The 23,435-nt window shown below is 42.9% G+C and overlaps 2 protein-coding genes across 3 annotated transcripts; one reads left to right on the top strand and one right to left on the bottom strand.

Annotated features, from left to right (window-relative positions):
- Window positions 1–2,090: 2,090 nt before the first annotated feature.
- ppp1r3db (protein phosphatase 1, regulatory subunit 3Db) lies at window positions 2,091–3,642 on the bottom strand. The gene is made up of 2 exons (XM_040002886.1): window positions 3,338–3,642; window positions 2,091–3,168 (listed from the first exon to the last, which is right to left on the bottom strand). The coding sequence occupies exon 2, from the start codon at window positions 3,146–3,148 to the stop codon at window positions 2,255–2,257; it is 894 nt and encodes a 297-aa protein (XP_039858820.1). The 5' UTR covers window positions 3,149–3,168; window positions 3,338–3,642; the 3' UTR covers window positions 2,091–2,254.
- A 3,130-nt stretch (window positions 3,643–6,772) lies between these two features.
- Window positions 6,773–23,080, top strand: LOC120715862 (solute carrier family 41 member 1-like). 2 transcript variants are annotated; one of them, XM_040003098.1, is made up of 10 exons: window positions 6,773–6,936; window positions 13,969–14,076; window positions 14,336–14,407; window positions 15,714–15,858; window positions 15,951–16,097; window positions 16,487–16,631; window positions 16,729–16,808; window positions 19,771–19,905; window positions 20,078–20,226; window positions 20,333–23,080. In XM_040003098.1, exons 1-10 carry the CDS (start codon window positions 6,808–6,810, stop codon window positions 20,510–20,512), a joined length of 1,290 nt encoding a protein of 429 aa, XP_039859032.1. In that variant the 5' UTR covers window positions 6,773–6,807; the 3' UTR covers window positions 20,513–23,080. The 2 variants fall into 2 exon arrangements, with proteins under 2 accessions (XP_039859032.1, XP_039859031.1); XM_040003097.1 differs by lacking the exon at window positions 6,773–6,936 and adding an exon at window positions 8,364–10,926.
- The last annotated feature ends 355 nt before the right edge of the window (window positions 23,081–23,435 follow it).

The following is a 23,435-nucleotide window of genomic DNA, read 5'->3' as shown; positions in this document are numbered from 1 at the left end:
TGCCATAGTGACGGGTGACGCCCTCTCGCTGCGACGGTGTGTCCTTCCGGGGTCAGAGGGCGCCCTGGGTGTTGTTGTTGTTGTTGCTGTGCGGTTGCCGTGCTGAGCAGTTAGCTAGCGGCAGTGATCTGAATGACGGTGGGGGAGGTTCAATTTGCCATGTTGCAAGGAGAGCTTAACTTCTGTCTCGCTAGCTTGCCCTGCGCTCTTCCTTCTGACGATGCTGTCTGTGTTGAACGCTCAGTGGATCTGCGCTCGACAGTGCAGCCTAGGCGGAGTAGTCGAACGCAGATTCACTGAGCGCTCAACACAGACAGCATCGTCAGAAGGAAAGTTGATAAAATAAATGAAAAATTTTGTATTGTTCGATACATATGCGTACCGAACCGAAAGCACTGTATCGAACGGTTCAATATCGATACGAGTATCGTTGCACCCCTAATAAATATGTATTGTATGGATTATGTTTTCCACTGTTTCAGCAGAATCATATTAACCACAGTGCACGATCTAGAAAGTAAATCCATTAATCAGGAGAAGGAAATACTCAGGTGTATTTAAATGCCTGCCTGATATGCTCTGTGAGGTCTTGGGTGGTCACATCTCATAGCTGCTGTCATGTGTAAAGCATGCCACACAGCTGTGGTGACTAATGCAGGTGGAAACATATCCTCCTGTGAGCTAAACACCACCGCCTGCCAGAAAGTGCTCTGGAATCTGTGCTCTCATATTTATGGAAACTTCTTGGTCAAAGGTCAGCACTGTTTGGGATCTAAGGCCCTCCCTACAACAAAATGATCTCCAGAGGAATGGGGTCAAGCAGAAAGTGCACAAGCAGCTTATGTGTAGCCAGCAGCTCACGACGTCCAATCAGCACAGAGAATAGGTTTTATCACCTTGTGCAGTTTCTGCGTTAAGATGCGACGATTCAGACTGTCAGTCACGAAAATGGGTCCCCAGACTTGTTAAAGTGCAGAGTGAGCAAAATATTTTGCGAGTTTGTGCAGAGGTGGCCGTGGCTTTGTCTAAATAAAAGCCCAGTAGGAACATGCAGATCTTTTCCGGACTTCAAATGCAGCGGCACAGATTTTACTCACCAGGTTGTGTTGATTTGTTACAAGGTGATGTCATCAGGGTTGTCTCGGCCCAGTGTGTACACTTTATTTTTTTAATACTTTATAATATAAGCTCACAAACAATGTGGATTTATGCCAATTGACACTTTTTTATTCAGATTGCAAAACCAAATTCACCAAAACACACACAAGACAGCTGATCAGATAAATTGAATGGCATCGTTATATTCATGTTCATCTTATTCCACTGTCTGTTTTTAAGGTTTCATTTGTAAACCTCTGAAGAGCTGTAGACGTTGGGGAGCATTTTACCAGCAGGTGTGTCGTCTCAAAGCCTTGATATCTCTATCAAAACCTACCGAGTTTCCTCAAGAGATCTTTTCCCAGACCAGCATGGAAAAATAATCTGTTTTGAAATCATTGCCTGTTTAAATATAGCATACTGTGCCATCTTTCACTTCAGCTACAAACTACACTAAAGTTGAGCATGGCACTAGTTCAGCTTCAGTTGGTGTCATAGCTGCTGTTTCCTTGTATTCTGTCAATCTGATTTAAGTAAATGTAGAACATTTTAAACTATTTTTTAAAAACAGGAATTCACATTGAGTACCTTTTAATAGCCAAATAGCTCAAAACTTAATCAAGGAAGTTAAAAGTCCCACAGCACCTTCTTTCAGATTTCACGGCAGCCCATTGAGACACCACTTTCTAGTACATTTGGCACAAAATTACTAAATGACTGGTTCACACAAGAAAATGTTACTTGTGCATGAGAGGTGAAGGACATGCTGTTTGACTTACTGTGAAAGCAAAATTTTAGCATCCAAAATGATACATGGAGCTGAAATATTGTGAAAAATATGGACATTCTAAACGGTAACTGAACATACAAAGCATTAAAACTAATTACAGATAAAGTGAAAAACAACATTGTCTTATTAAGATGCAGTGTTCTGCCTGGATACTGCCCAGCACAATTATATAACTGGAGGCAGGTGGTTTTAATGTTAGCTCTTTTGTAGATGGTATAAACTGAAGAATTTGCATGTTAGCAATATTTAAAAGTAGTTAGAAATTGTGCTTACTTAGTTCCAGTCCACCACACAATGCAATATAATAGATAAACGTTTGGCTGCAAAGGATTTAGTGTCATCCTCTCCATGCGTCCATGTGGTTGCTCAGGTGAAATGTAGCATGCTATCTTCACACTCCCTTGGCACGGTCACCTTGTAGCTGTGGCATGAAAGTTTGTAATTATTGCCGTTGTTGTTGTCCCAGTAATCAGATCCTTTTACGTGGTAGCAGATTGCAAATTCCAAGCTAGCCCCTGGCTGCAAAGCGAACGGTGGGACAGGAAGACGAAACCTGAAGACGTCCAGTACTGGAGAGTCACACCCCTCACGGTATACACTCGATAGCCAGGATGCTGCTGTATTTGTGTGTGTTCTCCAGTTGGTGTAAGAGTAGTGTACTGTGACTTCTTTCTCATAGGCTACATTAAATACTTGTATGGTGCCTGTTATCCCCTGCTCTGAACATAGGATCTGCTCAAGACACACGCGCTGTGTGTGCAGCCGTGTCAGGAAGTCCGGCTGCGCACCCATATTTTCAGGAAAACAGGGTTTGAAGTAAGGCAGTGACAGCTCCAGGGACTTCCCAAAAGCCAATTCAGAGCTCATCAGCAGCCTGAATATAACATGTTGGGGTATAATGGGACACTCTTGAACTTTGAAAACCTTAACTTCCTCTAACTGAAGACCCAGTGAGTCCACAAAGCGTACCTGTACACTCCTAAGTTCCTTTTTGCGCTCTGCAGACGATGGAAGAGACTGAGCCCGTCTCCTTATGATGGTCTTGGTTGAGGGATCGCTGGAAAGACTTTGCCTTGAACTGGGCTCCTTCACGGGTGGAGGTCTTGGACTTGGAGGGCGGATCCGGACGGGGGCTTTGGGAGGTTGAGGTTTGGGATCATAAATGTCCCGTAGCCGGATGGTTCTAGTTGAGGATACATTGTTGGAGCCACCCATGAACTGAAGCTGGTTCCAAGACTTCTCACAAGAAGCCCCATCCATGTTTGTGACAACTGAAACACCTTGAGAAACAAAGCAACCAATGCATAACCCAAACATTTCATTCACAAACTGCTCATACAGTCTACAAGCATTCACCAATTCTACACAAAACATATTTGACAAAATGATCTATCAAATGCTTAAAATCTAAAATTGCTCTGTGCTATACTGGTTCAAGCAGGATCAAACCTTTACAGCAGTGTTTGTTGTTGAGCAGGTCTCTTGCATGTGACCTAGTTCACTATGCGGGACTTGCTATGAACCCAGCTGCAACCACATGACAGAGAAGAGGAGACCACCTCTGCCAGCAAATGCCAGAGATTCCACGGGAAGGCTGACTAGACATATTTAGCCAAAATGAAAATAAAAAACCCTCTTTATATCTCTCTATCTAGACTCTAGAGAGGTTTGTATTAATAAAGATATAGCTAGCCACCAACAGTTAATAATTAGCAAAGATAATTCCATAAACAGCCTAAGGGACTCCACTGACAGCCAGATCTGGACGATAACCTCCAATTTGTAGCTCACACCCTTTGATCTCAGCACTTGACATATAACATGAGACCCTAACTGAGGACGGGATGAGTGTTTATTTATAGCAGACAGGGAAGGACGGTGTCTCTGTTCTCTGAAGATGCCTGTCTTGTTTCTTTATAGTTGCTGACCTGAAACAGTAATTATTTACAAGCTTAAAAATGGTGAAACATACTGCAGCAGCAAAACACTATGAAAAGGGGAATTTCTAATTTTTAGACTGGATTGGTGTATGGTGATACTAGGCTTGAAATAACCAGTCATGGAGATGCAAAAAAATGTTGAAAATTTCAAGTTTATTTTGTGTATTGGCTGAGGAAGGGTTTCAATGATGCCTTTTTTACCTACACTACCAGTCAGAAGTTTTAGAACACCCCAATTTTTCCAGTTTGTTGAAAATTATGCAGTTCAATATCTCGTTTCAGCATAGTACAAATAAGTAATTGGAGTTAAAAAAGAAATCATGCTTCAAAATTCTAAACCTTTGACTCATCAAAGTAGCCACCTTTGGCAGATATAACAGCTGAACACACCCGTGTTCTTTCTACAATTTAAATCAAATATTCTTCAGACATTCTTCTGTCCAGTTCATCCCAAACCAGCTTGATGTGGTTCAAGTCTGGAGCCTGTGCTGACCACTCCATGTTTTCAAGCTTAGCATCTTGTTCTTTTTTCCTGAGGTAGTTCTGTCACAGCTGGACTCGTGTTTTGGGTCATTATCTTGCTGTAGGATGAACCCCTGACCAACTAGGTGCATAGAGGGTACTGCATGGCGCTGCAGAATGCTGTGGTAGCCGCTTTGGTTCAGGCTGCCTCTCACTCTGTACAAGTCACCGACCCTGGATCAGGCAAAAAGTCCCAGACCATCACACTGATGCCACACACTGTGGAACCATCCTTTTACCTGCTCGACAGCTCACAAAGATCCTGTGTGATGAACCGACGATTTTGATTCACCCATAACACCTTCTTCCAGTCTTCAGTAGTCCAATGGTGTTGTTTCATGGCCCAGGCAAGCCAAGTCTTATTCTGACATCTTAACAAAGGCTTTCTTGCTGCAACTCATCCTGTCAAACCTGCAGCTCGAAGTCTTCTCTGCACAGCTGAAACTAAGACTTGCTACTATGACCGCTATGAAGCTGTGCTTGAAGCTGTTGTCCTGTCGCCTATCACACAAGCTGTTAACTCTCAGAAACTTGTCCTCTGATTCAGTTGTGGCTTTGGGTCTGCCAGACCTCTTCCTGTCAGAGTTTCCCAGTTTCTGAGTCTTTGATGGTGAAGGAACTGTGCTCACTGACACCTTGAATTTCTTTGCAATTTCTCTGTAGAAAAGACCTACATTTTTATGTGTTATGATGGTCTGTCTCGCTTCCACTGTTAATTGCCTTTTTCTTGCCATTTTTGTATCAACACACTACTTTCTGCAGTACAATAGTGTTCAACTGATGCTCACAAGGGTATGATACCACAGTGTGTTCTAACACTGCTTTTATGCAGACAGAGGAGTAAGTCATCCAGAAAAGTTGGAGCACCTGTAGGAATTAGTAGCACCAGATTTCAAGACTTGATCAACCTTCATTGCTGCAGAACAGTTTTAAATTGGTAATACATTTTTGTTTTCTTGAAAAAGGACTCTTTTTTTTGGTTTTGGGTAACCTTACTGCAATAGACTGGCCACCTGTCCAGGGTGTACCCCACCTCTCGCCCTGTGATAGCTGAGATAGGCTGCAGCCCCCCTGCAAACCTGGTAGGGGTCACGGGGGCTGCAGACGATACTTATTTATTAAGGTTGTTTGTTTTTTGTTATGTGGGAAAATAGGCTTTTATCAGACATAGCATGGTAATGAATTAAGCAGCACCAGCTAGCCATTGATACATTGAACTCCAACATATTACATATATTTATGTATGAAGATGGACAGATCCATTGGCAGACTTAAAAGGAGAGATGATGATGGCATTAGAGCTAGTAGTTAAAAGTTGTATTACAGCACTGTGAAAATAGCTTTTACCACCCCTCTTGTTATTACATTTAGCTAGGCAAACGACAGTCCTTCATTTTATTGTTCAATACAGACTGAACTTCTCTTTTTGTGCTTTCTTGAAGTAGTCTTCAGGAACAATTCTCCAGGCTTCTGGAAGAACATTCAAAGCTCTTCTTTGGATGTTGACTGCCTTTTGTTCCTTTCTTTGTCAAGATGATCCCACAATAGTTCTTGGCTCTGGGAGGCCAATGCATGACTTTCAGTGGTCCACTCTGTGTTTGTCTATCCACGTATGCTTTTTCTTTGACAATTTGTTTGGGATCCTTGTTATGCTGAAAAATAAAATCCCTGTCAATCTGACAGTTTCCAGATATCTTGGTACTCGCATTTATAATTTTCTCAATTTTGACAATAACTCCAACCAGAACTTTTATATTTGGACTAATCACTCCATCAGACTGGTTGGCACCAATTTTCAGTCCAGTTCTTGTGTAATTAGGCATCGATCAGTCTTTTCTCCCCATTTGCCATCCTTACGTATGACTGCTTAAGACCCTACAGATCATTTCTGATGAGGACTGAGCAAAAATTAGATGGATCAGGTGAAAGGTGAGATGCATCACGCATGTACTGTCTCAGGTCTTTGCTGAATTTTTTTTTCCAGTTTCTTATGACTTGCTACTGTTCTTCTGCTGTAGATAGTTTGTCAGGCCTGTCACATGTTCTTTTAGTCTTCCACTTGTCCAGTTTGTGCAAAATTGCTTGCATACATACTGCAAAGCATGTTGACTCTTATCAATTTTGGTTAGTAGCTCTTTGGTAAACAATTTGTTGTTTCAAAAATACTATTTTATAACTGTCAAACTATGTTATCAATGGCATTTTTTCATAGATTAAACCAAAGAAACAGGAACAAATCATGTGTTTTTCTGCTAGACAGAACAACTGAACACACGTTAGCACAGATACCTGCGTTTATCACAGAGAAGTGTGGAGGACAGGTTGACCGATTGAAGTTCAAACAGCTTTGGGCTCTTCTGGTTGGCAGCAGTTTGGATTGTGTGAGCACTGATCATTGGCAGCTTTGCAGAACAAACATCAATCTTAGAAGCTGTATAGCTGCCCTGTCCTGAAAATATGGAGGAGCCAAAGCTTCACATTTCCTGCAGAGAGTCATCAAGGGTGATCTGCCTTCAGGTGCTGCCTTCATACCTGCTGGCAGGGCTGGGCATGGTGACGGCTGGTATGCTGCTAGACTGTGTGCAGGTCAGTAACACACCAGCTGCTGAATCAAAGAACTATGACAGTGTTGTTCTGTACAGGGTAGCTGCAGGTCTAGTACAGTCTGATAAAGCACAGAATTCATTCTCCTCACCCAAAAAGTCAGTAGAAAGTATTGTTTATGTTCCTCACTTCACTGCAGGTCTGAACTAGCAGGTGTGATCTGCACCGAAATGATTGGTGAGTTTTAGCAAGTTTCTTAGGTTTGTATGACTGAAGTTAGAATAAAACAGTTGGGCTTATTGCTCGTGTGTGTTTTCCCAAATCTTTGAATGATATGATCACAACGAGGTTATTAAGTATCATCACACCTATCTTTAAAATTACGTTTTAAAAAATTCTGACAAAAACTTGGTAAGCAATCTGAACTACACTGTGACGTGTCCAAGCTTATCTCAGGTGAAGTAACTGAGCTGTGAGCTCATGATAGATTTGGAGGTCACCATGACCAACTATGAAGTGGCCTTGACCTATGGGAAGTAAATAAGGTTTGAAAGCAATTTGCAATTACCCATGAACACGCCAACAAGGCTAGACTGTAAATGAAAATGGAAGGAGAAACACTGGCAGACTTTGCAGTTGTGTAAATGGATAAAAAACCATTAGGCAGGGTTAGGCCTCTTAAACAAGTTTCACATTTTCCTGTTATATTGTAAATCTGTAGTACAAACAGAGTATTAGGGCCACATTAAGAAGAAAATATTGTTGATCAGTTTGAGAATAAAGTCGAAATTAAAGTGGAAAATCTATTTTGAGAAAAGTCAGCATGTGGAGATTACCATTGTTGTGTCAAGACAAACTGCCACGTTTGCTGTACCCTCTACAAAATACCTTGTTTAGATGAATTTGTGACACAACATACATCCTCTTTACTGCACGAGGGTGTATCTGTCCATTGCCAGTCATTTAATTTTGTATGAATCCACTCTTGTGAGTTTGTGTGCTTTTCTTTCTGCTAAATCATTTCACAGCACTTATACTGATCACCACGATATGTTTATGTGCTAAAAGTGAAATCATTTCCTTCCTCGTTACTAAAACTGATTCTGAAGTATGATTTCGCTGACTCAGAGGAATAGCAACTGTGGCACTTTGTTTTCAAACAACAACTATAATCTCTACATTTCAACTTTTTTCTCAACATTTTGTCCTTTTTCTCAAAATGATCGATTTTTTTTCTTAACGTGGTCCTGATACTCCTTCGTACTGTAGAAACCTGAAGCTTTCAATAATAATTAAAAACCTATAATGAATTCTAATTTGGTTACAGAAATGTTATATTTATTACAAGTCAGAATTCATGCTTTTTATTTTCTTTACTTATTTTTTGCTAACCTTTTAGCAAAAAGGTCAAAATGTAAAGTATTGTGTTGCTATAGCAACAACATTGCAGTATGATTTTTATATCGCCTAGAAATTTATATCAGGGACATTATGCTATGACTAAGCCCTGCTGCTAATGTTACAATGTGCTGTGGCTACACACTGTGAGTGATATCTTTATATGTAATCAGAGAGCAGAGATAACAATTACAGGCTTGTGAATGAATGTCATACAATGCTCTCTCTTGTCTTCACTAAAGAGAACATCTGCCTTATTCATAGAAGATACAATGATTGGAAAGAAACACACACTAAAGCACTCAATGCACAGTGATACACATAATCAGCATGTTTCTGGGTGGATGTAAAGGCATGCATATACGCAGTATTACCATGCTCCAGTGGATTGTATGACGAGTGAGATACATGTCTTTAACTTTTTGATAGATGTTCCACGTTGGTTTTAAAAGTGAATCTAGCATCCAGCCAGAGTCCTCAGTATTTCTAACTTTTATGGGACAGATACTGTTTTCCTACTGAAAGCAGGACCTGTTTCCTTTTTATTACATAAAATTTACTACCAAACTTTGAGAGGAAGAGGTGCAGTGAATCATCACTGACATTGAAATGTGGACTGAAGCTGCCTCTTCGTTTGGCAACAGGCCCTTTTGAGATTTTTTTGAAATGTAATATGAGCTCCGGGATCTAGAAAAGCCTTTTGGTGTTTTGCTGGTGCGTTAGTGAAACAGAGAGATGTGAGGTGATCTGAGATGCCAAAAAGCAATGCTCAAGAAGATTATTTTAGTTACAGCTCAGTGTTTTGCAGCTGTTGCTTCACTGTTCAAAGTACAGGAAGAAGTCAGAAGGGGGAGCTGTAGAGAGTGGAGCACCAAGTCATGTCTCAAGGACACTTTTCAGCTGAGTCACTGTCCTCATGTACGTGTGTCTGAGACAATGTCGTTTACAAAGCAGTCTGCTTCATCTGCTCTTCTGTTTTACATTATTTTAATATGTGTACTGTAGTTTGACCAGAGGGGAGGAAAAAATGCTCTTTTTAAACACAAAGTCGCAGAACTTGCCCTATTTCCATCTTTCTGTTCCACCTAAAGCAGCAGTTTATCCACATGAAGAAACAGCAGATTATTATTGCTGTGCCATGCGTCGCTAATCATTACTTTGTGTAACACAGAAGAGCAAATGACATAAGAAGGTGTGACGTAATGATCTCTGACAGACTGTAAATATCAGTTAGTGGCAGCGTGTGTGCTTCCTCCAGTCAAAGAGGATACACTGCATCCTCCGCAGGCAGCAGCAGCACCACGTGTCTGTGACAGGTACAGCACCTGCTGCTCTGAGTGCGTCACCCACTCAGAGTGTGAGGAGAAGGAGGAGCTATCAAAGAGGGGGAGAGCACATCTGCAGTCTCCTCTGAACTGATCTGAAAACAGACCAGGAGGAGAGAAGAGTCCTGATACAGCCTGGTCGCTTCTGCTTCTACTCAGACATCTTTCTGATCATCACGCCTGCACACACACTCGTGTGCACTTTTTCTGTGACTGCCACCATCACAGAAAACGTCACGACTCATCGATCCACCTGGAAGACGAGGGAAGCCCTACCAGAAGAACAACAACAATCACCCTGCCTCCTCAGACAAGCCTCAGACGTCAGACCGTCCATCAGCGCAGCCTAGGCCGACACCGCGGCGTCCCACAGATTAAAATGAAGAAGGTGCTCCAAAGCAGTGAGGCTCACACAGAGCAACAGCGCGGCAGCGAGGAGATAGAGAGGGAGAAGGAGTGGCAGCACAGTAGGGCTGAGAAGAAGCTGCTGGCCTTCTGGATGTCCTTGTCTCACAGGACCTGGACCTTCTTCAGGCCCCGCGAGAGGCCGGGATTCCAGCGCTCCGCCTCAGCCGCCCGGCTGCTGAAGAGTGAGGCGTGAGGAGAGAAAGACAGGGGGCATGTGTGTGGCTGGAGAGTGTGTGTGTGTCTGTGTGTGCGTGTGTGTGATGGTCTGTCAGTAGCACAGTGTCAGAAGAGGCCTGGCAGACCTGCTGTCAAGTGGTCCTGTGTGTGTGTGCCTGTGTGAGTGGTCCATTCAAGTAGATGAAAGTTTCCATTCCTCTGGCTAGTCCACCATTTGCAAAAGCACTCTGTGTTGCTGCCCTGCCAGTCCTGGAGTGACAGGTGAAGGGCAAAGCACTGTTTACTTCTTCTTTAAGCATTGTTTTTCATCACCTGTGACTTAACGGCAAGCCTGGATTTTTGTCACAAGAACTTAACAGTCTGGAAAAAGGAAATCTTCTCTGTCCTGGTTGCAACTTCTTACTCTAAGTGGATCGTTACATTCTTTTCAAACTAGCCTTCACGGATTCAGCTCGAAAGCTGAGTTTGTGGACACTCCTCGCTAGAAACACTTCAGCTCGAGGCAGGGATGGGTTAACAGGGATCAGCCATGGTGGTGACCCATCTGGCTCTGGAGTTTCGTTTCCAGGGGAAGAAGCTAAGGGGCTTCAAGTGCAAACTAACCCGCTCAGCCCGCAGCTTCCTGCCAGAGAACTCATGGATCATTGCAGCCCAAATCCTGCTGCCTTACCTGGTGTCTGGTCTGGGAATGGTGGCAGCAGGAATAGTCATGGATGTTGTGCAAGTATGGAAACTAATTATTTTCAATGTGTTAAATTGTATACACTAATTTCTAATTAGGTATGATTGTAAAACAGGTTTTATAGTGACAGTGTTTAATGTAACCTTGAATGGTCAGTAGTGAGGATGAAAGAGGTGATTATGTCATTCCCTATATATGCTTTGCAATCAAACCAAGATGTACAGAAATAATAGGAACAAATGTTAGTGGTAGGCTGAAATATGAAGATCAGCCGTCTTCCATTAAGGATTCAGTTTTATTTATTAGCAGAGATATCTGTACACCTAACGCTGTGTCCACAAAGGAAGCTGATTATTGATTGCTAGTGGACATTTTAGGCTAGGTAAATGTATGTATATATTTATAAAAAACACCCAGCACGCCCCTGCGGGCGGTTTATCCTTCAAGCTCGGGTCCTCTACCAGAGGCCTGGGAGCTTGAGGGTCCTGCGCAGTATCTTAGCTGTTCCCAGGACTGCGCTCTTCTGGACAGAGATCTCCGACGTTATTCCCGGGATCTGCTGGAGCCACTCGCCTAGCTTGGGAGTCACCGCACCTAGTGCTCCGATTACCACGGGGACCACTGTTACCTTCACCCTCCACATCCTCTCGAGCTCTTCTCTGAGTCCCTTGGTATTTCTCCAGCTTCTCGTGTTCCTTCTTCCTGATATTGCTGTCATTCGGAACCGCTACATCGATCACTACGGCCGTCTTCTTCTGTTTGTCTACCACCACTATGTCCGGTTGGTTAGCCACCACCATTTTGTCCGTCTGTATCTGGAAGTCCCACAGGATCTTAGCTCGGTCATTCTCCACCACCCTTGGGGGCATCTCCCATTTTGACCTCGGGACTTCCAGGTTATACTCGGCACAGATGTTCCTGTACACTATGCCGGCCACTTGGTTATGGCGTTCCATGTATGCCTTGCCTGCTAGCATCTTGCACCCTGCTGTTATGTGCTGGATTGTCTCTGGGGCATCTTTACACAGCCTGCACCTGGGGTCTTGCCTGGTGTGATAGACCCCAGCCTCTATGGATCTTGTACTCAGAGCTTGTTCTTGTGCTGCCATGATTAGTGCCTCTGTGCTGTCTTTCAGTCCAGCTTTGTCCAGCCACTGGTAGGATTTCTGGATATCAGCCACCTCCTCTATCTGCCGGTGGTACATACCGTGCAGGGGCCTGTCCTTCCATGATGGTTCCTCGTCTCCCTCCTCGTTCTTGGGTTTCTGCTGCCTGAGGTATTCACTGAGCACTCGGTCAGTTGGGGCCATCTTTCCAATGTATTCTTGGATGTTCGTTGTCTCATCCTGGACTGTGGTGCCGACACTCACCAGTCCCCGGCCCCCTTCCTTCCGCTTAGCGTACAGCCTCAGGGTGCTGGACTTGGGGTGAAACCCTCCATGCATGGTAAGGAGCTTTCTTGTCTTTATGTCAGTGGCTTCTATCTCCTCCTTTGGCCAGCCTATTACCCCAGCAGGGTACCTGATCACGGGCAGGGCGTACGTGTTGATGGCCCGGATCTTGTTCTTACCATTCAGCTGACTCCTCAGGACTTGCCTGACCCTCTGCAGGTACTTGGTGGTTGCAGCCTTTCTAGCGGCCTCTTCATGGTTCCCATTTGCCTGCGGGATCCCCAGGTACTTGTAACTGTCCTCTATGTCTGCATATGTTGCCTTCTGGTAGTTCAATCCCCTCAGTTCTGACTACCTTCCCTCTCTTTGTTACCATCCGACTACACTTCTCCAGTCCGAACGACATTCCAATGTCATTGCTGTATAGCCTGGTAGTGTGGATCAGTGAATCGATGTCTCATTCACTCTTGGCATACAGCTTGATGTCATCCATGTACAGGAGGTGGCTGACAACTGCTCCGTTCCGTAGTCGGTATCCGTAGCCAGTCTTGTTAATGATCTCACTGAGGGGGTTCAGGCCTATGCAGAACAGCAGTGGGGACAGAGCATCTCCTTGGTAGATCCCGCACTTGATGGTGACTTGTGCTATGGGCTTGGAGTTGGCCTCTAGTGTTGTACGCCACATCCCCATTGAGTTCCTGATGAAGGCTCTTAGGGTCCCATTGATCTTGTACAATTCTAGGCATTCCAGTATCCAGCTGTGGGGCATTGAGTCATAGGCCTTCTTGTAATCAAAGTGCACAGGTTGGTCAGTCTGGTCTTGCAGTCTCTGCTGACTGTTCTGTCTACCAGTAGCTGGTGTTTTGCGCCTCTGGTATTCTTGCCAATTCCTTTCTGTGTCCCACTCATGTATTGACCCATGTGCCTGTTCATCTTAGCCGATATGATGCCTGACAGGAGCTTCCATGTAGTACTGAGACAGGTTATTGGTCGGTAGTTGGAGGGGACTGGTCCCTTCTTGGGGTCCTTGGGGATCAGGACCGTCCGACCTTCGGTTAGCCATTCCGGGTGTCTCTCATTAACTAGCAGCTGGTTCATTTGTGCTGCCAGACGCTCGTGGAGTGCAGTCAGCTTCTTTAGCCAGTAGGCGTGAACCATGTCGGGCCCTGGTGCTGTCCAACTCTTCATACTGGAGACCCTTTCTTGGATATCTGCTATCTGATATCTGATATCTGTTTAATTAATGTAAACATTAATTAAACCAGAAGTTAAACTTTGTTTGAGCGTGTCCACATTTATGAAAATGCAGGGGTCTTACTCTGAGGTAGTCAGCTCTCCCACTGCCAAAAATAATCCATCAACCCCTGGAAATTATTAATGTTGCTGCTTTCTTCATATGAAAGCACTGGTGCTTATCTGACCACAAAGAATGTGATTAGATAAGAACACAGTGACCACTCACCCACTGCAGTCCTAGTATTTATTAGACCACAAATCTGGAGTGTGTATGAGTGGTTTGATCAGATAGAACCGGCATGTCCTCAACAAAGCTCCAGGAGATCACTTGTTGTGTTTTTCACCTATAAAAGTGGTGAAAGGAAAGAGAGAGTGACCAGTTTAAAAAATAAGGGGCCAACTGTGTTTTAGCAAACAGTAGCTTTACTGTGCCGTTTTTTTGTTTTGTTTATTTTAGCACTGGGAGGTGTTCAAGGAGATCTCCGAGGTGTTTATCTTGGTGCCAGCCCTCGTGGGTCTGAAGGGGAATCTGGAAATGACACTGGCATCCAGACTGTCAACAGCAGTGGGTGGAAAAACACTCACACACCTAGTCTTTTAACACAAATATACCTTTAAAACATTACATGATAAACTGACATTGATACAGCTTCATTGAACAAGAACTGACAATCAATACATGTGATTTTCTTTATCAAATCTTTCCAGGATTTAGACTGTACTAATAAATAATCTTGTCTGCCAGTGAGCATTGATTTTACACATTCACACTCGAGACTGTGCGATGGAGCAATATGATTACGTAAACCTGTTTGTGCCCACAGGCCAACACAGGGCAGATGGATGAGGCCCAGCAGCAGTGGAGGATGGTGTTCTGTAATCTGGCTCTCATTCAGGTGACCCTGCAGCACAACGCACTCTTCATCCTATTAATAACACACTCCATCACTTCGCCGGTTCGTTGCTGGCTTCATGACAATCCGCTTAAACTCAAAAAGCTTTGCTGGGGTGATTAGATCGTCCTCCCTTTCAAGACGCTAATGTAGCTCAGCCAATTAACCACACATGATAACAGTCGGGGATGATTAAAAAATGGGAGATCAGATCAGATATTGAAGCACAAAATCCCAAAACTGGTTTAATTCAGTGTCTGCTAATGAAAATACACTCTGCAGTGTACACAGTGCGAGCGGCATGAAGATATTTAACCAGCACTCTTCAAAGTATTTAGCATTTCATATATTTCATGGAAGGATACTGTGAAATGTAAAGTCAGTGCTTCAGCTGATGCCCCTGTATGCAACCTGGTGGCAAATTTCACATAGGTGCACAATTTCAGCTGCTTCAGCCTCTAGACAGGCACTCCTGTTTCTGCAAGCTGCTTTGCAACCCACTTCCCTTCCCCAGAGCTCCTCCAATTCACACTGTTCACTGTATTTCTCACTTAATGTCATGTCAGTGATGCCTCCACTGTTCTGTGAGGTCGGCATGGTATCGCCCTCTTCCTCACCTTACACTCAGCCTTTCACAAGTGCCTGTGAAAGGAACAGGGAGTCCCCATACTGTACAATATGAATTATTGCAGATGGAAAAAGCAGGCATAAAGTGGTCCTGACACTGATATATTTATTGCTACCACAGAGTTTAATACTAGGATTTATAAACATGCCTAATAAAATATGGAATACAAATTAATCTATCTTTTAACTGTTATGGAGAAAATGTTATAGGATACTGTTCCTTATTTTTTCCCTTATATGTGTTAAAAATGATCAGGGTAGGTACGAAGTTGTATTTGATATAGTATGACAGAGGGGGGATCCTTAACAGGAACATTTCAGCTCTAAACATATAACTGTATTATAAAAACATGTGCAAAAATATCTGTGGGCACCAATCAGATGAGAATTGGCTTAAAGGGAGAGGAGCTAGAAAATCTCCTCATCTGATAGAACACAGGGCTGCTCAAAGGCCTTGTATAAGGTTAAGAAAGGTTATTTTTTTTACCAGGAAGTCATGCAGAGCTATTGTAGTAGATTCGAAGAAGGAAAATATGGAAATAGAATCAGAATCTTTAAGCATTTTTGTTACTCTCACAGGGCACATTTGGTGACATTTTAGTTAAAAGAATAAAATGTCTGAAATCAAACTTGCTCTTTCATTGCTTTGTTTCCTTGTCTTTGCTCTGTCCTTCTTCCTCAGGCTCAGGCCACAGTGGTTGGTTTCCTGGCAGCAGTTGCAGCAGTAGGTCTTGGAGGTCTGACCAAAGGGAGAGTGGATGTTACCCAGGCTGCTGTCCTGTGTGCCAGCAGTGTCACCACTGCTTTCATTGCCGCACTGTCTCTAGGTCAGACAAAGGACCCCGTTGCTCTGGAGGAAGAAACAATGTAGAACACAACATGGAGGAATCCATCTCTGGTATCCTGTGTTTGGTTTCAGGGTTAGTGATGGTGGCAGTGATCATCGGCTCCAGGAAGGTGGGCATCAACCCAGATAACGTGGCCACGCCCATCGCTGCCAGCCTGGGAGACCTCATCACTCTGTCTTTGCTCGCTGGGGTCAGCAGTCTATTCTTCCTTTACAGAGGTCAGAGGTCATATATAACATTATAAAAGCACCATTTCAGTACACAGTATGTCTCAATATTCTGAACGTTTAAAGGAACAAGATCGCAGCTACAATCAGAGCATTTTTTGTGATATAAAGCAGTCGTTAAAGCAGGTTAACTAAGTTATTACAGACAGTTATTAGCAAAGTGTTTCAGCCAGGAGAGGGCAGCAGATCCCATCTCTTATTTTTATGCTTACAGCAGAAGTAGATGCCAGACATTCTGACAGTCTGCTCTTTCACCAATCCCTGCTCCCTCTCAAAAAAGACTCAAAGATAAAGAGAAGCAATCTTTTTTTTTTTTTTAGTACATGAAGACTTTGTGGAATATTTTTGAAAGATTTATTCTCTACAATGTTACTCTGCAGACATATGGTACCTGCCCTCTGTGGTGTGTGGTTTCTTCCTGTTCCTCGTCCCTGTGTGGGTCATTATTGCTAGTCGCTCTCCTCAAATCAGAGAGGTCCTAAAGTCAGGCTGGCAACCAGTCATTTTGGCCATGTCCATCAGCAGGTGAGGCGACCTGTCACAGATCACTGTGCTACTTCCTTTTCAGTGTAGGAGTGCAATAGGTCAACTCACATGTATCGTGTCTTTTCTTCTTCCCCAGTATTGGTGGTTTGATTCTGGATAAAACTGTGAGCAATCCAAACTTTGAGGGTATGGCAGTGTTTACTCCAGTCATCAATGGTGAGTAAAAGAAGAACCAGCCAGTGCAGATATGTGCAGAAAAAAACATACATTTATCCGTTTCTTCTTAATTTCCCCTGCAGAGCATTCATGCAAACAGTTAATAAGTGAGGGATAATAAGGTTTGAAATGCACATTTTAAACCTTATTATGCAGCATTTATTAACACTTTAAATACATAAGCAAATTATCCACTGGTATTTTTGAAATTTTGAGAGAAAGCTTTAATTTTAATGGAGTGAGACAGAACACCGAACAAAAATCCAGAAACAAAAATAAATAAAAGTTATGAATTGATTTGGATTTCATTGAGTGAAATAATTATTTAATACCCAAGCAAAACATGACTTAGTACTTGGTGGAAAAGCCCTTACTTGTCAGGGTCCTGGGTCTCCTGACCCAGCATGTTTAGTTCTTTGTAATTTTTGTGTTATTGTACTTGTGTGAGTTATTCTATGGTTTCTAGTTTCGATCCCTTGCCCTTCATGTCTCTCTGTGTCCCCTCTGTTCTGTGTAAGTCTGTGTCTGCATGTTTGAGTTTCCCTCTGTGTCTTTCAGTTCTTAGAGTCCTCTGCCTTATGGTTTATGTCTCTGTGTTTCTTAGTTGCTGTCTCCACCGTGTCAAGTTCGCGTCTCTGTGTGATACTTCCTGTTTTACTTTGAAGGTCTGTGTCTTATGTGAATGCGTCCTGCTTTGCTTGTCTCATCAGTCCTGATTTCTCCCAGCTGTGCCCTCCTTCTGTGTCTCATTCCCCTCGTTACTTCCCAGTGTATTTAAACCCTGTGTTTCTCTGAGTCAGTGTTGTGTCGTCCCTCATGCTGTGTGGAGCTCCCTGTGAGTTTTAGGTTGTCGTTTCCCAGTTTAGTTTACTTTGTATGCCCGTTTTTCTGTGACCAGCAAATAAAGCTGTGGTTTTGAGTGCATCCCTTGAGTCTGTGAGTCCTGCACTTTGAGTCCTCATCTCCTTCCTGCCACACAGCGTTTCATGACATTACTGGCAAGTACAGGGCATTGAGCCCACTGTTTTTGTGACCGGGTGCTTTATAAACTGGTAACCCGAAGCTTCAGTCCCCTTCTATACGACTGATTTCTCATTAACCTTAATGAGCTTCTGCTTTAGCCACTCTTTGTGTTGCCTTGGTGTTTTCATGGGCCATTGTTGTGCAGAAAGACCCATCCAATGTTCTGGCTGAGAGGAGGAGGTGGGATTCCTGCTGAAAAGTCATCCTGTACACTTAGATCAAAAACAGCCAAAAACATAATGTTTCCACCTCTGTGCTTTACTGTGGGGATGTTGTTCGAGCTCAATTTCGACCACAGCACTTTCTCCCAAGCCTTCTTTTATTACTTTTATGTAATGTGTCTTTCCTGGATTTTTGGTTGATATTCTGTCTTTCACCATAAAAATGCAAAACTGCTTGTTTCTTTGGAAGTGAGCAAACTTTTATATTCAGCAGAGGATCAAATAATTATTTCCCCACAGTGGGAGGTAAATGCAACAGCAGTAATGTTATTGTGTGTTTTGCATGCTGCCTAATTTTGTAAAATGGTGTAACTGACTCAGCCTGATTCTAAATCCTGCTCCATTAAGTAAAATAACCACACTCATAAACGCGTCTGCAGCAGTTCAGTGGCAACATCAGCATGCTTGTTTATCATGTTTCAAATCTCATTAGGGACGCATTATCCATCGAATGATTGTTGAGACATTTCAGGGATATCTGTTTGATTATGGTGAAACGATTAGTGGCATATCTTCTATGAAAAATAAAGCTGGCATGTTTTCTGAAGGAGAATGGAGAGCAGGAATGTAGGTTTATGGTATTTTCATCCGCCCTCAGCTTTGAAGAATAGTTCATAGTTAGCTTAATTGCTATCAATAAAAAAAATAAAAATAAAAAAAAACATCAAGCCAACTGATGTCATGTGGAAATTGTTGAAGCCTGCAAGAGCCCAGCAGTTAATCCCATCATTTATAAGTCCTGCTGTGTCCACACCCTGACAGCGAGGCGGTAAGCAAGCTGAGCCTTGCTTTTAAAGGGCTTCAAATCTCAGGGCTTACTCAATCATGAGACATTAATGTGCTGCTGATTTCGAGGAGTCTCCTTCCTGTCAAAGTGGGCTAGATCTTTGCTTTGTGGCCAGCCTGCTGTCCACAAAGCGGCATACTAAGTAGAGAGGAATAACAATGGTCTTTACATAAACCACAAGCCTGATCAGAATGCCAACTATGCATTCACTGGCTCTCATTTCCGCAGCATCCCTGCCAACCTCAGTGCTACCCAACACTCCTGCATGTATTGCCATCCCAGTACAGGAAGTGCATTTGCATTCCAATTCAGAGCTCTCCTCTGCAGCCTTGCTGACCAGAAACACTCCTCCATTTTTTTTGTTCAAATGAGCCATGTGCTCCAAAGCTCAGCAAATCCTGGAGGTTTTGTTTTTAATGACATCAGCCCGAGGGGTGAGCAGCATTGGGACTAATATGGCACAACAATGAGTATGCCTTTTCCAGACATTCAGAGAAGAAAGGCCCCGGGAGACCCTGCTGTAGGAATAACTGCTGAATAGATTCCTAGCAAAATTAGTTGTTGGACGGTGAGTTATTTTTCCAAGATAACTCCGTTAACTCTCCAGTGCCTGCTCAGCCTCTCGTGTGACTCTTAGATGAAAAGGGAACAGTGGCTTAACAAGTGATGACTGTAATGTACTCTATGATATATGCATGTTTGCAAATACCACAGTAATACAGCCATATTAACACATAAATAAAACGCAACGCAGTGGTTACAAAGTCACTTTGAATGAGCAGTGCTTTCCTGTCATCAGCAACACCACCCTTTCTTTGGTGTTTTCAGTGGAATCTTGGAATGCAGTTGTGCTTTTTGTCCTGTTATTGCTGTTTTTATTAAAATGTCAAACACGATCAGCTATGCTCAGGACTCGTTCATATCCACACAGGTGTAGGGGGAAATCTGGTGGCCATCCAGGCCAGCAGGATGTCTACTTACCTCCACTACTGGAGTGTTCCCGGAGCTCTTCCGTTCAACATGAGTGAGAAGTGTCCTGGACCCTGTGCTACCTTCTTCTCTTCAGGTTAGATACTGAACAAATACACTATTTACATGTGAGTTGAGTTTCAGCCATGTTTGCTTGGTTATGGTTCAAAAGTCAGTCAACTAACTATCAGCCAGAGAGACATGGGAATAGGCTTTTAATGTGCACCTATTGAACAGTCGCTTATGACTTTCTTTCCATGTTTATTCAGATGTGAACTCCAAATCAGCCAGAGTCCTGGTCAGCCTTGTGGTCCCAGGTCACCTCCTCTTCCTGTACACCATCCACCTCCTGCAGGGAGGTCACACTGCCATGACTCCAATGTTCATCATGTGCTTCCTGCTTGCAGCTCTGCTTCAGGTCAGAGATCCTCTTAAAGGTTTTCATTTTCAAAACAACTGTGTACTTTAAAAAGAAACAAAGAGTCTTCATCTTTGAAACATGTGCGACTGCTGTCACTATGCAGGTGGGGATTTTGCTCTATGTGGCCAGCCTGATGGTGCGCTGGCTGTGGAGCAGGGGCCTGGATCCAGACAACTTCTCCATCCCCTACCTGACAGCTCTCGGTGACCTGCTGGGTACTGGCTTCTTGGCTCTGAGCTTCAGGCTGATTGTGATGATCAGCTCTACTCAAACTGGACTTTGATACAAAAACATAGTCCTGCACATCCTGAATGCACTGTTCCCTGTGTGCAAGACGCCAAAACGAACTGAAAAGAAGGAACGAGAGGACAGAAGGTGTTATTTCTACACTCATTATCATGAAAAGAAGAATGGAATTTTAGCTAAGGAAACATATTTAGTACGAGGGCACAGTTTCACTCATTAGATTTCTGATTCTCTCCTCATAATTCGTTAAACTTTAAGATCTGCTCTACATTTCTGTTGACCATGAAACAGCACAGCTGTTACCTCTTTTCCACGAACACAGTCTTTAGGCTGCATCTACCAATCAGTGGTGAATTTCATGTTGTAGTCTAGCCTGTAACCACCAATTCAGTGGTTTCATCTTTGGGCCCAGCAATTTGGTAGTACCAGCCTTCTGGCACCAATCAAAGTCTGTTTTAGCTCTAGATTGGAGACTTGCATTGGGACCACACTGGTACAAAAGGGATATTTGTGTTCAGACAGACTGTCAAGCCTTACAGTTACATACAAAGCAATCTGTAGGCAGTATTTGTCCAGCTGCCATTGAATTGTCTTTGTGAAGTTTCTGATGAGGTCAGACGGAGCCTGAGTGGTCTGTAACAGACAGCTGGTACATTAGCATGTAGGGGAGAATAAACACACCAGCCACACTGTCAGATCTGTGTAAATTACAGCCGGCCCAAAGCTGGAGCAGGTAATGTCTGGTGTACTGTTTTGATCTCTAGTCCACCTGTTAGTAGGATTATTGGTTACTAGTTTAACTCTAATGGTGTATTCCAATCTATCTCATAAATAATTCACCAGAAACTCAAAGCTGAAGTATATTAGTGCTTAAACGTAGTCACCAGTTTGTTGCACTGTGATAAAGACAGCTTGGAGGACTTTGTTTGTTAGATAGTATTTTGCAAGAAAGAACACAATGCTAGCTTATTAAAATTTAACTGTTTATGCTCAAGAAACAGCAAAAGGAGACATCCAAGGGACTGAAATATTTGCTAAAGAACAACTGAGGAATGAATAAGGAAGAAGCTGAGCACTAATGAGCTGAGCACTTCCCTAATACCTCCTGATGATTATTTACCAAAGTAATCAGCTGGGAGATGTTACATTAGTGAAACAATAGCTAGTAAATAGCCTGTAAATGAAATGAAACTAATTCCCTGCTTTGCTGCCATTGTTTCCTACTGTGATCTTACATGTTTTTGTATTCCCCCTAATGAAGTACAGAGCTTCACCTTCAGCCTGAAGCGACAGAAAGAGCAGTTTACATGTAAAAGAATGCTACACGAACGAGTATCTACTTAGCTGGGTTACTTGAGGTGACAAAGAAACAGCAGGTAATAATTTGGTTCAGCCTGTTGTCCAAACATGCTAAAAGCTATTGTTCTGTTTTGTTGGTAATGAAAAAGTACACAGTTCTCATTATTTTAGTTTCATAACTGCAGCAAAAACAGGCTGTTACTGTGATGGAAAGCAAAAATATCTGATAGTGTTGGTTAGGCTAGCATACATTTCATAGGCTGTGTCACATTCATTGTAAGGTCCAAATATGTTTTGATACTTTTGCAATTTTGGGTAAAAAACGAATCCCTAAAAACATGCTAGATAGGAAATGATAAAGGAAGTCTTGATGAACAAAGTCCCACATAGTTCCTGAATTTTTCCCCACCAAGTTTGTGTGACCCTTGTTTTGTAAAAAAGCAGACATAACAATCACAACAGATTTTATTTTGTGAAAAGTAAATGATTCATTGTGTGGTTATAATTTATTCACAACATACACTACTGTGCAATAATCTTGAGTCTCCCCATCCTTTCATTATATGTTGCTTCCCCTCCCCCATTCAAGAGAAGGTCTTGAACAACAGTTCTCCAGGTTTTCAGAAGGTCTTTCAAAGTTTTTCTTTGGACATTGGCTGAGTTTTCACCCATTTTCAGTCCAGTGCTTGTACCGGACCATTTTCAGAGGAATACTTTGTCTGTTAAGCCAATTAACACCGACTTATGAACAGGTATTATCTGAAAACCTGGCATCTCTTGCCATGGTGTGCAGTGTGTTGTTAAAAAAAAAAAAAAAAATGTGAGGAAACTGTGGTGTTGGAGATCGTGATCCACTATGCAATACCACACGGAAAGCATTTAATTGGCAGCAACTTCATTTGTCTGCATGGCAATGATCCCCAAAACACGGTGCAGCACTGAGTCATGGATCGGCCTCCCCAGAGCTCGGACCTCAACATTACTGAAGCAGTGATCTCGGCAGAGAACTGAACAAAAGGTAGAAAGATCCAGAGAAGAGCTTTGAGTGTCCTTCAAGAAGCCTGGAGAACTAATCGTGAGGGCTGCTGAACAAAATCACAAAAATGCTTTGAAGCTTGTTACAATCGTACAGACACTGTTTTTGCATTGCATACTACATTGCACCCATTTTAGCAAAATATAAAGAAATGAGGGACTTTTGCACTATAGTTTATATCAATTTTTACTGTTTTCACTGCTGATAGTTCTTCACACCCAGCACTGAGGCACAGATATTCCCACTGTAGATAAGCAGCATGTAAAAAAAGAATACAGGAAACAGGTGGTGGAAGAAAAAATAAATAAACACGTGGACAGGGTGGAGTTGTTTTGCACTTTAGTCTCCATATTCACCAGCTCACTGTGGCCATTATCAAAACCACAGTCCATTTAAAGTGGATGCAGTGAGTGGGAGTAATGTAGAACCACCGTAATAACTGTTGGCACATCTGTACAACTGTTGTCAGCTCCTAAATGTTACACGGCAAATGATCGTATTCAGGCAATAACATATATACTGAGTGTAAATGTATACTAGGTGTTGCACAGTCTGGATGAATGTTAGATTTTAATCGTGCTTATTTTCTGTAGATTTGTGCCTTTTAAACCGTGACGAGCCTTCA

The sequence above is a fragment of the Simochromis diagramma genome, unplaced genomic scaffold (assembly GCF_900408965.1).
Source record: "Simochromis diagramma unplaced genomic scaffold, fSimDia1.1 OVJJ01000646.1, whole genome shotgun sequence".
In the NCBI taxonomy this organism is placed as follows: Eukaryota; Metazoa; Chordata; class Actinopteri; order Cichliformes; family Cichlidae; genus Simochromis; species Simochromis diagramma.
The sequence above is the reverse complement of the archived record's forward strand: the minus strand, read 5'-3'. Positions and strand labels throughout refer to the sequence as shown.

Excerpts from the sequence above, each read along its gene's own strand:
- LOC120715862 (XM_040003097.1), top strand. The coding sequence starts at position 10,732 with ATGGTGGTGACCCATCTGGCTCTGGAGTTTCGTTTCCAGGGGAAGAAG. Across the intron at positions 14,408-15,713 it reads GTAATCTGGCTCTCATTCAG|GCTCAGGCCACAGTGGTTGG; the intron begins GTGACCCTGCAG and ends CTTCTTCCTCAG. Across the intron at positions 16,632-16,728 it reads TTGGCCATGTCCATCAGCAG|TATTGGTGGTTTGATTCTGG; the intron begins GTGAGGCGACCT and ends CTTCTTCCCCAG.
- ppp1r3db (XM_040002886.1), bottom strand. The coding sequence starts at position 3,148 with ATGGATGGGGCTTCTTGTGAGAAGTCTTGGAACCAGCTTCAGTTCATG.